Source organism: Cynocephalus volans, chromosome 6, assembly GCF_027409185.1.
Source record: "Cynocephalus volans isolate mCynVol1 chromosome 6, mCynVol1.pri, whole genome shotgun sequence".
NCBI classification, from domain to species: Eukaryota; Metazoa; Chordata; class Mammalia; order Dermoptera; family Cynocephalidae; genus Cynocephalus; species Cynocephalus volans.
Genome location: NC_084465.1, coordinates 112427125 through 112441069, shown reverse-complemented (window position 1 = coordinate 112441069; position 13945 = coordinate 112427125). Strand labels below are relative to the sequence as shown.

The window sequence follows — 13945 nt, the reverse complement described above, 5'->3', positions numbered from 1 at the left end:
AATAGAATAGAATAGATCAGCAGGCAATGCACACCATAAGGATAAGAATTGTTTTATAAAACTTTTATTTCATGTGTGCGCGTGTTTGTGTGTTGGTTTATATCCAGGATTTTCTGGAAAATCCTGGAAAGCAATGTTTCCAGACCTTTGAGACCTGTTTCTTACCTTTGGGCAGGTGCTTTCAGGACCAGAAGTAGCGGTGAAAAGCAGAGATGATGGGGCGGCTGTTCTCCCTGACCTGGATGCTGATGGTGGTGGTGGTGACCTCTTGGTTCACCGGAGCTGCAACCACTAACTCCTCAGATATAAGTAAGTGGTGTGTGTGTGTGTGTGTGTGTGTGTGTGTGTGTGTGTGTGTGTGTGTGTGTGTGTGTGTGTGTGTGTAGGAAGCGATGCTACCTTTTGCAGAGACAGTCTCAATCCCTCTCCTAATACACTTCAGATTCACATGGTCTTTATTCCAAGTCCATTTCTTATACTTTAACGTGCATAGGATTCACGTGGAAATCTGTTAAAATGCAGATTCTGGTTCAGTAGGTCTGGGGTGGGGGCTGAGACTCTGAACCTCTAGCAAGTTCCCAGGTAATGCTGATGCTGTGGTCCTTGGACCACACTTCCAGGGGCAAGGGGATAGAACACCTCTAAGGCCTGCCGGCACTTTACTGGAAGGTCAGATACATACTCAATCACATGGGAGATTTGAATACAATGAGGCTGTCACCAAACACCTCCCTTCTCACTCTTAAGAGAGCGTCCCACTGGGCTGAGCACTGCCCTCTCTCCGCTTTCAGCTTCTCCCTGGAGCAGTTTGGGGCACATTAAATACTATTGTGGTGTGATGGTTACAAGCATGTACTCTGTGGTCCTGCCCTCTGATTTGTGTCCTGATTCTGTTGTGGCCAATGGAGCATGTTGCCTAATCCTTCCAACTCAGTTTCCCCATCTCTAAAATAAGGATTAATCAAGACCGATCTCATGGGGCCACTGGGTAGTATTCAACAAGATAATGAGTGAAAAGCACCTACCCTATTGCCTGGCATATAGTTAAGTGCTCAATAAAGAACAGTTCATTTTTAAAAACTGTTACCTTTGCTGAGAAGGAACAAAGTGGGACCGCCTTGCTGGGTGGAGGTGGGGGAGTCTTCAGAGAGGAGGCGACACTGAGCAGAGCCTTGACGAAGGTTCACGAGGCAGGGAAGGGGTCTGGGCAGAGGCCACACAATGTGCAAAGGCAGGGAAGGGGCGGCAGGTTCACCACAAATCCTAGTTACCAAAGTATCGGGGATTCTGTGCGTTATTCCTTCGGATGTGGGAACGTGGGTGTTTTAAAAGAAGACAAGACTTGAAAGCAGCGCTTAACGCAGAAGAGCGAACGGTGGGAGCTCAGCGTTACGGGCAGGCTGGTTCCTTCACTGCTTCCCAGGGAGTCAGCTGGAGCTCGGGTCCTAAGGACCACGGGCTCTTTGGGGGAGGGAGGAATCTGGGTGGTCACCGTCCCGGCTGCCCATGCTCTGAGGCTGGGCTCTTCTGTCCGCAGGCAGGTGCTCTGAATGTCACAGCAATGCCACCTGCATGGAGGACGGTGCCGTCACGACCTGCTCCTGCCAGGAGGGCTTCACTGGCGACGGCCTGGCGTGCGAGGACCTGGACGAGTGCGCCGTGGCGGGGGCGCACAACTGCTCGGCCAACAGCCACTGCGTGAACACGCCGGGGTCCTACAGGTGCGTCTGCAGCGCCGGCTTCCGCGCGACGCCCGGGCTCGGCTGCGTGGACGTGGACGAGTGCGCGGAGCCAGGGCTCAGCCGCTGCCACGCCCTGGCCACCTGTGTCAACGCGGAGGGCAGCTACTCGTGCGTGTGCCCCGCGGACTACCCGGGGGACGGGTGGCACTGCGAGTGCGCCCCGGGCTCCTGCGGGCCGGGGCTGGACTGCGTGGTCGAGGGCGGCGCGAGCGTGTGCGCGGACCCGTGCTGGGCGCACCGCACCCTGGACGAGTACTGGCGCAGCGCCGACTACGGCGCGGGCTACGCCTGCGACACCAACCTGCGCGGCTGGCACCGCTTCGTGGGCCCGGGCGGCACGCGCCTGGCCGAGAGCTGCGTGCCCGTCCAGCGCTGCAACACGGCGGCGCCGCTGTGGCTCAACGGCTCGCACCCGTCCAGCGCCGAGGGCATCGTCAGCCGCACGGCCTGCGCGCACTGGAGCGGCCACTGCTGCCGCTGGGACGTGCCCGTGCAGGTGAAGGCCTGCCCCGGCGGCTACTTCGTCTACAACCTGACGCCGGCCCCCGAGTGCCACCTGGCCTACTGCACGGGTGAGTCGGGCGCCGCCCCCGCCCCGGGACTGGACGGGCACCGCGGGGGGCGGGGGCGCGTCCTTGTTGATCGTCTGTCCCTGTGGCCCCGCAGACCCCAGCTCCGTGGAGGGGACGTGTGAGGAGTGCGGCACAGACAAGTACTGCGAAGCGGATGACGGCAGATGGCATTGCCACTGCAGACAGGACATCAACATTACCGGTGAGGCGGGGGAGGACGGGTGGTTGGGAAACCTGTCAGCGGCTGGGGAGGGACACAGCCCTAGGGTGAGGCGGGCCGTGCGGGTCGGACCAGGGAATACACAGGCAGTCTGAGCGAAAAGGGAGGTCCACTAACGCCCATTAAGTGGCAGGACTCTCTCTGGGGCTCCAAGAGTCTCCCCTTAGTTGACTCCAAAGCTCCCAGAGCTTGGGGGACCTCCTGGCGCCCAGCCTTCTTTCTGAGACCCCGGCTTCGCCCAGGGGCACGCGGGCTGCTGCCACCTGGTGGCCAGAGGCTACCTGAGCCCGGTTCCTGCAGTGCCAGGACACCAAAACAGCTTAGGACGCTGTGCAAGGCACTGGCCCTCTCTGAGCCTCAGTTTCCACATATGTACAATTGTGGCGAGTACTTTTCAGACTTCTGTCGTGATTTCAGTCACGACAAAGTGCCAATTTTATATTTTTGCTTTATCCTTGTACTACCTATAGTGTTTTTCTTCAAATTGGCCAAATTCCTTCTTCTTTTAAGTAAATTTGGGACATTGATGGTCACTACTGTGGCTGTCTGTAGCAAGTAACACTTACCTTAGGTAGAAGGTTAACTGTAAAAATAAATACAATGAAAAGAAAGCTATTAAATTCCAGCAACTGTGTGATTCTTCAATAAAACAATTTTTAAGAGTGAATACTAAAATAAGAAATACTTCAATTTTTAAAAAAAGTTTTTAAAAAATCCTAGCTGGATGTTGCTACCTGCTGAGCCTGAGGCCTGCCCTCTTGTCCTCTGTTTAAGAGGGAAGTTGGAGAGTGTATGGCAGTAAAGACATTAGCAGCAAGCTGGGACTGTCTCCTTGATGTAGAAAGGACAGAAAAAAACCGCAATTAACGTCTTCTTTTTTAACTGGGACTCAATGTTATTTAATGCTGGGACAGCAAAAGGCCCTAAAACCATCCCGCATTTTGTATGCAACCCACACTTAGGGGACCATGAAGCTGGACAGTTGGCCACCGATGCAACTAGTGATGCTCAGAATCCAGTCTTGTGTCCCCATCACTCAGAGAGGGGAGCGTGAACAGCCCAAGGCTGCTGTGAGCACCTGCAGCTGGTGACCAGCCCAGTCAGCTTGGCCTGGCCCCTGGGGACGTGCTGGGTCCCAGAGCTACAGACACAGGCCCCAATCCTGCCCTTCCTGGCTGTTTCAGATGTCTCCCTCCTGGAGCGCAGGCTGGAGTGTGGGGCCAACGACATCAAGGTGTCCCTGGGCATGTGCCAGCTGAAGAGCCTGGGCTTCCAGAAGGTCTTCATGTACCTGCGTGACAGCCAGTGCTCAGGCTTCAAGGAGAAGGGTGACCGGGACTGGGTATCTGTGGTGACACCAACCCAGGATGGCCCCTGTGGGACAGTGATGACGGTACGTCCTGGCCAGTGGGGGACAGAGTTGGGGCACTGTCTGGTTAAGCCCAGCTCCACCACTTACTAGTTGTATGAGCTTGGGTGTGTTATTAGGCCTGGCTGTGCCTCAGTTTCCTCAACTGTAAAATGGAGGAATAGTAGTACCTATTCCATAGGGATGTTGAGAAGATTAAATAAGTTAATGAGTCTGAGTGATTAGGACAGCAAGTGGCACACAGTAAGTGCTTAATAAATGTTTGCTTCAAATAAAGAGGACAATTCATGGTGACAGTCCCCGTCTTACAGAGGGGAAGTAGGGCTCAGACGGCAGTGACTGTTCCCAGCCTGGAGGTGCATCGGCGCTGGGTTCAGGGCAGGTCTGCTTGTCTCTGGGGTCCTGGAGGCAGGGCCTGTATCACTGGCGCTCAGAGGAGCAGGGCCTCACCGCAGAGGCCTCTTTGGATGGGACCAGAGGGAGATGTCGGTGTGAGCGAAGCGTCACCTCCTCCTGCCTCTCTCATCCCCAGAAAGAAAAAGGAAAGAAAACAAAAGAAAGGAAGAAGGAAATTAATCAGTTGTCATTTGCCAAGGACAGCATTTGCAGTTCTGTTAGTGACGACTTGGCCTATGGGTTTCAGTCCTTGAGAGAGGAGGCTTGGGGTGATGGAAAGGGCCCAGGCTTGTTAGAGCCCACGCACTGTGGCAGCTACTCTGTCACCCAGTCACTATGAACGTCTGTCTCATCATCCACAAAGCAGGGACTTGGCAGCCCTGCCTCACAGGGTCATTGAGGGGCTACTGCAGTGATGCGAGAAGAGAATTTAGCTCAGGGCCTGGCACGGGACATGTGCTCACGAATGGTTGCTGCTATTGTAATTTTTTATCCTGGAGACTGGGAGGTGGGCCTGCACCTGCTTTAGCTTTAAAGTCCTACTCAGATGCTCATGCCCCTTTCTCCCGCTTCCTCTCTCCAATGCAGAGGAATGAAACCCACGCCACCTACAGCAACACCCTTTACCTGGCAGATGAGATCATCATCCGTGACCTCAACATCAAAATCAACTTTGCGTGCTCCTACCCCTTGGACATGAAAGTCAGCCTGAAGACGTCTCTGGAGCCGATGGTCAGGTGCGGCCAGAGAGGGTCGCCAGTACCCCTGGACGGCTAAACTCCACGACCCCTTAATCACGAGGCCCTCGGCTTTCCTGTCAACTGCCATCCACAGGGAGTGCAGTGTGGGGGCAGGGAGGCAGGGTTGCCCAGTGGAGGAGCCCAGTTAGGAATCCTGGAGCCCAGATTCAAATTCAAGCTCGGTCACAGCTTTGCGAAGTTGGTAGCCCCTCTCTGGGTGTCAGGCTTCTCATCTGTGAAATGGGCTTAGTAATATTTGTACTGCCTTTCTGAGGAGGACAGCAGTGCTCTGCAGATCAGAATAAATATTAGAGCTTCTAGCTTTTCAGAGGAGCAGGGTGGTTGGACCAGGGGGAAACAGTCCAGCTCTGCTATGAGACTCCAGACAAATCATATTCCAGATTTGGATCTCAGTTTCCTTCCTTCTCCATAAATTGAAGGAATTTGATTAAAGAGGGGTTTACAAATTATGTTCCTTGGAAGTACCTTGGAGAGTGGCTCCGGGGTGAATCAGAGATGTTCCAGCCATACTGGGTGCCACATGAGGTTTTATTATTATTTTTTAAAAAGGCTCCTGTTGCTAAATAAAATCAAAAGTCTTTGAATAGAATGAATCACAGGCCAATGTGATGCTGATGCTGGAAAAAATAATAGTTGTAATAGTAGCTAGCATTTATCGAGAGCTTACTATGTCGGGCATTGTGTTAAGTGCTCTACATGGAACATCTCATTGAAATCTACAGTAGCCCTAGGAGATGTAGATATTAATATTATTATTGTTGTTGTTATTATTTTTATTCCCATTACAGTGATGCAGAAATTGAGGCTCAGGGAAGTTTGAGTAACTTGCCTGAAATTGCAAAGTCTAGTAAGTAGTAGAGCTGGATTCAAACATCAGGCCCAGAGCGTCCCTTCCACCATGACCTTCACTTTGAAGCTTGCCCATGGTAATGTGCTCTCTAGACCAGCCAGACTCAGGAAAGGGCACTGCGCACCAATGCAGGTGCATGGCTGAGCTGGAGGAAGAAGGTTGCTCACTGCAGGCCTCGGCTGGAGCATCACCCGCCCAGGCAGTGCCCTGGAGCAATGTGGCCATGTCCCAGGCCTGGTAAGCTCCAGGGAGCCACACGTGTGCACAGATGTCTCTTGTTTTGACTTGGAAATCTTGCCCCAGTCCAAACCGATCACCCAGTTCTCACCTGTAAAATGGACTTCCATATTACTATTTGTCATGTACCTTATCTCATGCAGCATCAGTCTTACAATGTCTTTTGTGGGATTGTCCAGTGAAGTCCACATCACAGGGCTGTTTTCAACGTGGTTTAAAAGAACTCATTTATGAAAGCCGATCTTCTGATTAAGTGTTAGGACATCATGATGGAGCTGGGACTCAGGTCTGTAGGACTCATAATAGCTCATCCCTTTTAACTCATTCTGGGTTGAGACCAAAGAAGGAATCTAGGTGATTCTTCCAGAAATTTGTTCAATCTTGAAGGCTGCAGAGGCAGCAAGGGCTCCCATGTGAGCGACTGGGCTTGTCACTCAAGATCTGGTCTGTGGATCAGTAGCATCAGCGTCTCCTGGGGAGCTTGTTAGAAATGCACAACCTTGAGCCCCACCTACTGAATCAGAACCTGCATTGCAGTTTGCAAAGCAACAGGTGCTGGGCTGCAGTCCTACCATTGGATAGAAACGCAAAGAACTGCAGGGACTGCCCAGGACTGCAGACCAGACAGGGCGGCCCTTCTGCGGATGTGCTCAGCCTGGTCCTCTCACCAGCCCCTCTCCCCCTGCAGCTCCCTGAACATCGGTGTGGGCGGGACGGGCACGTTCACCGTACGGATGGCGCTTTTCCAGAACCCTGCCTACACGCATCCCTACGAAGGCTCCTCGGTGGTGCTGTCCACCGAGGCCTTTCTCTACGTGGGCACCATGCTGGATGGGGGCGACCTGTCCCGCTTTGCTCTGTTGATGACCAACTGCTATGCCACGCCCAGCAGTAATGCCACAGACCCCCTGAAGTACTTCATCATCCAGGACAGGTGAGGCAAGGTTTCTACATGGGGGCTCGTGGGTGAAATTCAGGGAGTGTCTTTGGACTTGGATGGGGAAAAGGTACATATTTATATTCATTAGTCTCCAGCTGAAGTGTAATATTGCTATCCACTATGAATGTAGGCAACAAACCGCAAAGTATTAGCAGCACACGTGAAACCATTTGTGCTCATCAGTAATTTTCTGATACTGTAGAACTAGAATTTCCGCTAGACCTTTGTAATGCATTATCAAATATGTATATATATTTGCAAATGTGTGCTTATATATAATATATATGCAAGTATATTATCATATATCAAATGCTTTAGTATTTTGAGAATTGTGCTTCAATTTAATTGGTTTTTAATAATCTTTTAAATATTTTTATTTTACGCATTAAAAACATTATTTTTGAGGAGGGAGGGATGCACAGGCTTCACCAGAGGGCCGAGGAGGTCCATGACTTAGAAAATGGTAAGAAACCCGGTGGGAAGATGAGCCCGGGGTGGCAGGCAGCCTGGTAGCTGGCACGGAGGAGTGAGGCATGAGCGTGGTTAACCAAGAGCCAGGTGACACTGGGAGGACACAGGTGTGCTGCTTTTCACTAAGACACATTCGGTGACTATGAACCATGCCATGATAACACACAGTATGTTAGTGGTAAAGAGGCCACAGAAGAAAGAAAGCAGGGAAGGGAGATGGGCACTTGCAAACTGCAAATGTAGTCAGAGAAAGCGTCCCTTAGAGACAGTGACCTGCTCCCGTTTCAGTTCTCTTAGGACACGCCTGGTCACATAAACGGACATCTGCAGTTGAATGCTAATCAGATATTCACACCTCTCTGTCTTTTGGAATCTCCTTTGCAGTAAAAAGCAAACAGAAGGCTGTTCCAGAGGCTTTCGCAGTTCACAGTGTCTGACTAACATTTCATAGCCCTTGTTAGTTTATCTTACACTCACTGTATGGTCGTGTTCTGTCCATAGCGAGTGATACTGGTTTGCCATTTGTGGTCATGACTTAAAGATTCTTCTAGAAAATACATGTATTTCAGTAAAAAAAAAAAAAAGTAAGAGAATTTAAAGAAAAATATTTAGCTAATAAGAATACAAATGTTGGGACACAGGAAAACATTCACAAAGATGGTATCTAGATGAAGAAAAAAAGAACCGAAATTTGGAAAATGTTGGCATGATTTTGATGGGGGCTTCGTAGAGATTTGCGTTCACATCTTGGCTTTGCCATTTCTTAGCTCTGAGACACAAGTCAGCTCATCTCTATGGATATTCATTTTCTTATATGTGGAATGGGGTAAATAATAGCTACTGTGCAGGGATTTTTAAGCGTATTTTTCCTGAGTTTGAAAGTACAGCAAGCACATTGGGGAAAATTTGGAAAGTTTTGAAAAAGAAGCAGGAGGAAGTGTGGGGCGTACCTGTGTGCTTCTGTCTGGGTGTGCAGCCTGACCCAGCCCAGCACACGTGTGTCTCCGCATGTGCTATTTGAGTTTCTCTCCGTAACTGTGTCGGGTACAACTGAGCATGCGTGCAGATGGGAACACACTTTCCAGTTTGGTCTGTGGTCCTCAGAACCCAGAGGTCTCCGTTGTGTAATTATACCAGGCACATAGTAGACAGCACATGGTTGCTAATGATTCTTGAGTGCCATATCCTGCGAGATCAGAAAGTGCTGACTTTTGGGTAGTTTCACCTCTGTGCTGATGACATTTTTGCTTTAGCATCAAATATATGGGCCACATACTAAGCACTTGGAAAAATTAATTTAATCCTCACAACTGTTTCATGAAGTGGGCTGCAATTACTATCCCCTGTGGACAGATGGGGGAATTGAGACACAGAGAGATCGAGTAAGTTGTCCAAGGTCACACAGCTGACAGGTGGTGAAACGATATTTGAACCCAGGAAGTCTGGCTCCAGAGGCTTTGCTTAACCACCCACACTATATGCTGTAACCCTCCCAGGTGTCCACGCGCTCAGGACTCAACCATCCAAGTGGCGGAGAACGGCGAATCCCCTCAGGGCCGATTTTCCGTCCAGATGTTCCGGTTTGCAGGAAACTACGACCTGGTCTACCTGCACTGTGAAGTGCATCTCTGTGACACTGTGCATGAAAAGTGCAAGCCTGTGAGTCACCTCCCCTCCCTCAGCCTGCTTGTGTGCCCTCTCCCTCGCCCATCTTTCATAACCAAAGACATTTGGCACAAGTTCTAAAAGAAAAGAAATAAAGGTTCCTGCTGTACCTCCCCCTTTAGTCCGGGGGTGGAGTGAGCAGTAGGTCGGGTGGGCGTGACCAGGCAGGGACCGAGCGGCTGGAAGTCGGGGGATCAGCGAGTGCTGCAGGCGGGTAAAGGCTCTGCCTTATCTGCAAGCTTGTGTGCTAAAAGCAGTAGCTGACATTTTCAAGCACTATGTCCACTTATGTGTGTTAACTTTTTAATGCTTCACAGCAACTCTGTAAGGGAGATATTATGAGCCCCATTTTCAAAATCAGGAGAGGGCTCAGAGAACTTAAGTGACTTGCCTGAAGTCATATATCGATCACAAATGGTAGAGCCAGGGCATGAACCCAGGAATACAGATCTCCTAGTAACTTTTGCCTTTACAAGCTGCAAACCCAGCCTGAGGCAGGAGGATGTCCCTTTGAGGTCCGCAGCCCACTCCACATGGCAGGACCCCATTCAGTCTCCCTCATAGAAGGTTTTCTCTATCGCCCTCTCCCTGCAGACCTGCTCTGGAACCAGATTCCGAAGTGGGGTCGTCGTAGACCAATCCCGTGTCCTGAACTTGGGTCCCATCACACGGAAAAGTAAGACAGCCACTTCCTCCCTGATGTTCTTGGTGGGGGATGTCCTCTGAGCTGAGGAGGGATGACAGAGCCTGGCACCTTGGGATCTTACTGGGATCTGAAAAACTGTGAAAAAGCGGATCCTCTGGGACAAGGAGGAATATAAGCTGCCTTCCTTTTACTAGTGCCCAGTTATACATTCATTCATTGCGCAAGTACATGTTTTGTACCTACTGCGTGTCAGGCCCTGTGCTAGTGCTTGGAGATTTCGTGATGAGCAGGAACAGACGCAGCGCTGCTCACACGGAGCTTGTGGATCAGTGCGGGAGACGTTATCAAATAATCCCACTCAGCCGTATATAACTGCAGTTGTCCTAAGTGCAATGAAGAAAAGTTGTAAGGAGCTCTGAGCTCTTACAAGGGAACCAGACCCAGTCTAGGGGATTGGGGAAGAATAAGGCTAAAATTTGGAAATTGAGAAATGATTATGCTTAACTAAGAAGAATCAGGGAGGAGTTGGGGGAGGGAATCCCAGGCAGAGGGTGCAGCATGGGCAGAGGGCCTGTGGTTGTGGGGAACCCAGCTTGTTAGAGGAATGAGAGGTGGCCAGGCAGGCTGGAGGCGGTGTGGGGTGAGCTGGTGCAGGCAGGTTCAGACTATGTGGGACCTTGTAGTTCTTGCTAAGGCTTTGTGCCCTTCTCCTGAAAGCAGTGAGGAGCCCTTGAAGAATCCAAAGCAGTGGGTGACATGATCAAATCTGGGTTTCACAAAGATCACTCTGGCTGCAAGGGAAAGAGCAGATTGAAAGGGATTCTCTGAGACTTCTTGCTGACTTCATGCCTTCTCTTTTCACTGGTACTTCTGTTTTCCCCCAAAGGTGTCCAGGCTACAGTCTCGAGGGCTGCTTCCAGCAGCTTGGGTAAGTTTCGGGCCTCTCTGCAGAGGGACCCTCCTCAGAACCCTTCTATCTGTGGACCCCAGGGTATGCTGGAGGGCCTGGCGAGCTTGGCCTGAGCTCTGAAGAGGTGACTGTATCTGTGGAAATGCCTGGACCTGGGGCTGTACATATGCACACATATCCATGCTCTCTCACAATAGTGCGTGTGTGCACGCAGACACACACGTGCTGGACAGGCACAGGAGAATGCAGATCATCCAGACATGTTTGCACACACATGAGGCCACATGCATGCATTCATAGTTACACACACATGCACAGACAGCTGCAGTCGCAGGCAGGCATATTTGCCTGTGCAGAGGCAGCATGCCTATTTCAAACCTGTACCCGAAGGATACGTACACATGCCAGATCTGCATCTTGGGTGCTTCCTGAAGCTCCGTGGCTCACCTCTAATACCTTTTAAGGATTTATTCAACAGGTGACAAATATTTGTTGAGGAAGGCAGCTTATATTGGCTACTGTGTGCCAAGAACCATGCTTAGTGCTGGAATGAACGCAACAGACAAGAAAGAAACCTTGTTTCTCTGCTTCTTTGCTCCTCTGACCACAAAGGCCAGGGACTGATAGCATTTATATGGCCCTTGATTTTCATGGCTATTTAATTGTCTGAAAAGCTGAGTGAAAATCAAATCCACGCAACTGTTATCCTTGGTTTGTGGCACCTGGATCCAAGGGGGTTGTTACACCAACTTGGTGTTTGACCTGAGCTAGGTCCACCCAGGACTGCTGAGCTCAGAGCTGGAGAGTCAGGGTGTTCCTAAGACGCTTGCCCTCTGAAAATCTCCCAGGTTCTCTAAAGATGTTTGAGGAGGTTGGACACTGCACGAGAGTGTCACATTGAGGGGTACCAAGCCTCGTGCCAGAGGAAAGACTCCTTTTAAAAATTGGTTCACCTGGGAGGGCAAGTTTTTTAATTTTTCCAGTCAGAGCAGGTACCTTTTTCTAACCAGTCTTCAGGGCAGCTAAAGAAGAGCTTATTTTTCTAACAGACCAGCTCAGAGAGGGTGGCCTTCCCAAACTGGTCAGTCCAGAGGGAGTGTTTTATGGTTAATTTTCTCAAAAGCACATCTGTGCTAGCAGCAGCCTACGATTGCTTCTCTTTCAGGGCTCCTGGAGGTCTGGCTGCCTCTGCTTCTCTCGGCCACCTTGACCCTGACATTTCAGTGATCAGCAGCGGGAAATTCTGTGCTCCGTGGCTACCGGCTCACTTCCTGCTGGCCAGGGGGGTGGTGCGGGCCAGTGCTCCAGCCACAGAAGAGGGGCTTATGCTTCAGTCTCCACTTTAGTCCTCACTATTGAAAAACAGTCTGTGTCTTTAAATGCTGCTTTCCCTCAAAATGGGACTTGTGATGTGTCTGTACATGAGGCCCCTGTCTCCTTAAGGAATCTGGCAAAATAATAATTTTAAAATCTCAGTCTTCGAAGTCATTCATTCATTCAGCAAGTATTTACTGAGCACCTATGATGCAGGCACTGTCTGTGGTGCTGAGGATCCCACTGTGTCCCTGTCCTCATGGAGTTCACAGTCAGCTCAGAGAGACTGGATTGAACCCAGGCTCTGCTGTGTGACCTTAGATAAGATACACTATGTCTCTGAGTGTCGTCCATTCATCCATCTACTCATTCATTCTTTTAAGAAATGTTTGCTGAGCAGCTATTATGCTCCAGGCGCTATGCTAGATGCTGCGGATACAACAGTGAACAATTCAGACAAATCCCTCCCCTCTTGGAGTTCACTGCCTGGTAGGAGAGAAGAACTTGAACACGTAATTCCAAGTAGATCAGGCGTTTCAGAAATGGAGGGGACAATGGGATGCTCTTCCATATAATGGGGGGATAATGATGCCCTCCCAGGGTCCACTCCTCTTTCCAGAAACATTTGTTTGAGCACCACCCATGTGCCCGACCCTGTGCTAGATGCTGAGGAACATGGGTGAATAAGACAGACACAGTCCCTGCCTTCAGGAGTCTCAGTCCTTCGAGGTGACAAGGGACACGCAGGTGATGACGGGCACCTGGCACATCCTTGAACTCCCTCCACTCACTGGGCTTCTCCCTACTAATCAGGAAGCTGTAGACTTGTTTCCAGGGCCACATCAGCAGAGGCGAGCAGACCCATTGCCCCATTGGTAGGGCATGCTTTGCAGGGGGCCTCTCCAGGATGCACACCCAGAAACCCAGGAGACCCAGATATCCCCAGAGTCTCTGGACTTCTTTGCCAAGTGGGCAAAAGGAAGCTGACGCCGATGGGAACTCTCAGTCCTGTCGCCAGCTGCTTCCCTGGACTCCACTGTGGCTTTCCAGGAGAGGTCAAGGCTCTGTCGCATTATTAGAGCTGTCTGATCCCAGGGAAAACCACATGGGTGCATGGAATGCACACACCTGCCACCTTTACATAAGAGCTCCGCATAGATCTTGGGCTTGTCCCAGCCCTGTCCATGGTCAGTCCACAGTCAACTGGGACTGACTGACCGTGTACAGGTTCATCTACACTTCGACTCAGGTACAACAGAACATGAAGGAAAAATCTGGGCGTGAAAAATAAAAACCAAGTCTAAAGGCAAGAGCTGGAGGGAAAGAATGTACATAAGAATTAGTCCTTTAGTTCCCTGGTTTTGTTTCTTTTCTTTTCCTTTTTTGTTTCCTATCAGTTAGTTATTCAGCTCAATATATTCAACAGATATTTTAAACATAAATTCAGTGCCAGGTACTTTTTTAGGTACCATAGAAACAGCAAGTAATGAAAACAGAGCCCTTGTTGATAAGGAGCTCACATTCAAAAGGGGGTTACATTTAAACAATATGTGAAATGTGATGGATGGGTCAAGTATTGTGGAGGAAAAAAGCAAGGAAAGGGGATAGAGTGATGGGAGTGCTGGTTTATACAGGATGAGCAGGGAGGGTCTCCCTGACGAGCAGAGGCTGAAAGGAGTGAAGGAGTGAACTGGGGATATCGGAAGAGGGTTGCGGGTAGTCAGAACAGCAGTGCAAAGGCCCCGAGGCAGGATCTTATTCGCATTTCTCCACTGAGATGTGACTAAGACTTGGACAGCTGTACGTCTGAGGCGTGACTCACTGGAGAGGGTCAGAGCATGGGTTTTGTGAT

At 50.4% G+C, this 13945-nt stretch overlaps 1 protein-coding gene across 1 annotated transcript; it reads left to right on the top strand.

Moving 5' to 3' along the window:
• The first annotated feature begins 215 nt into the window (after positions 1-215).
• On the top strand, positions 216-12006 carry UMOD (uromodulin). Its single transcript, XM_063100366.1, is given in 12 exon segments — positions 216-316; positions 1542-2314; positions 2409-2516; positions 3719-3927; positions 4888-5036; positions 6008-6081; positions 6084-6147; positions 6836-7081; positions 9055-9217; positions 9818-9899; positions 10756-10797; positions 11945-12006. Coding segments are annotated over 12 exon segments (2073 nt in total).
• Positions 12007-13945: the final 1939 nt, after the last annotated feature.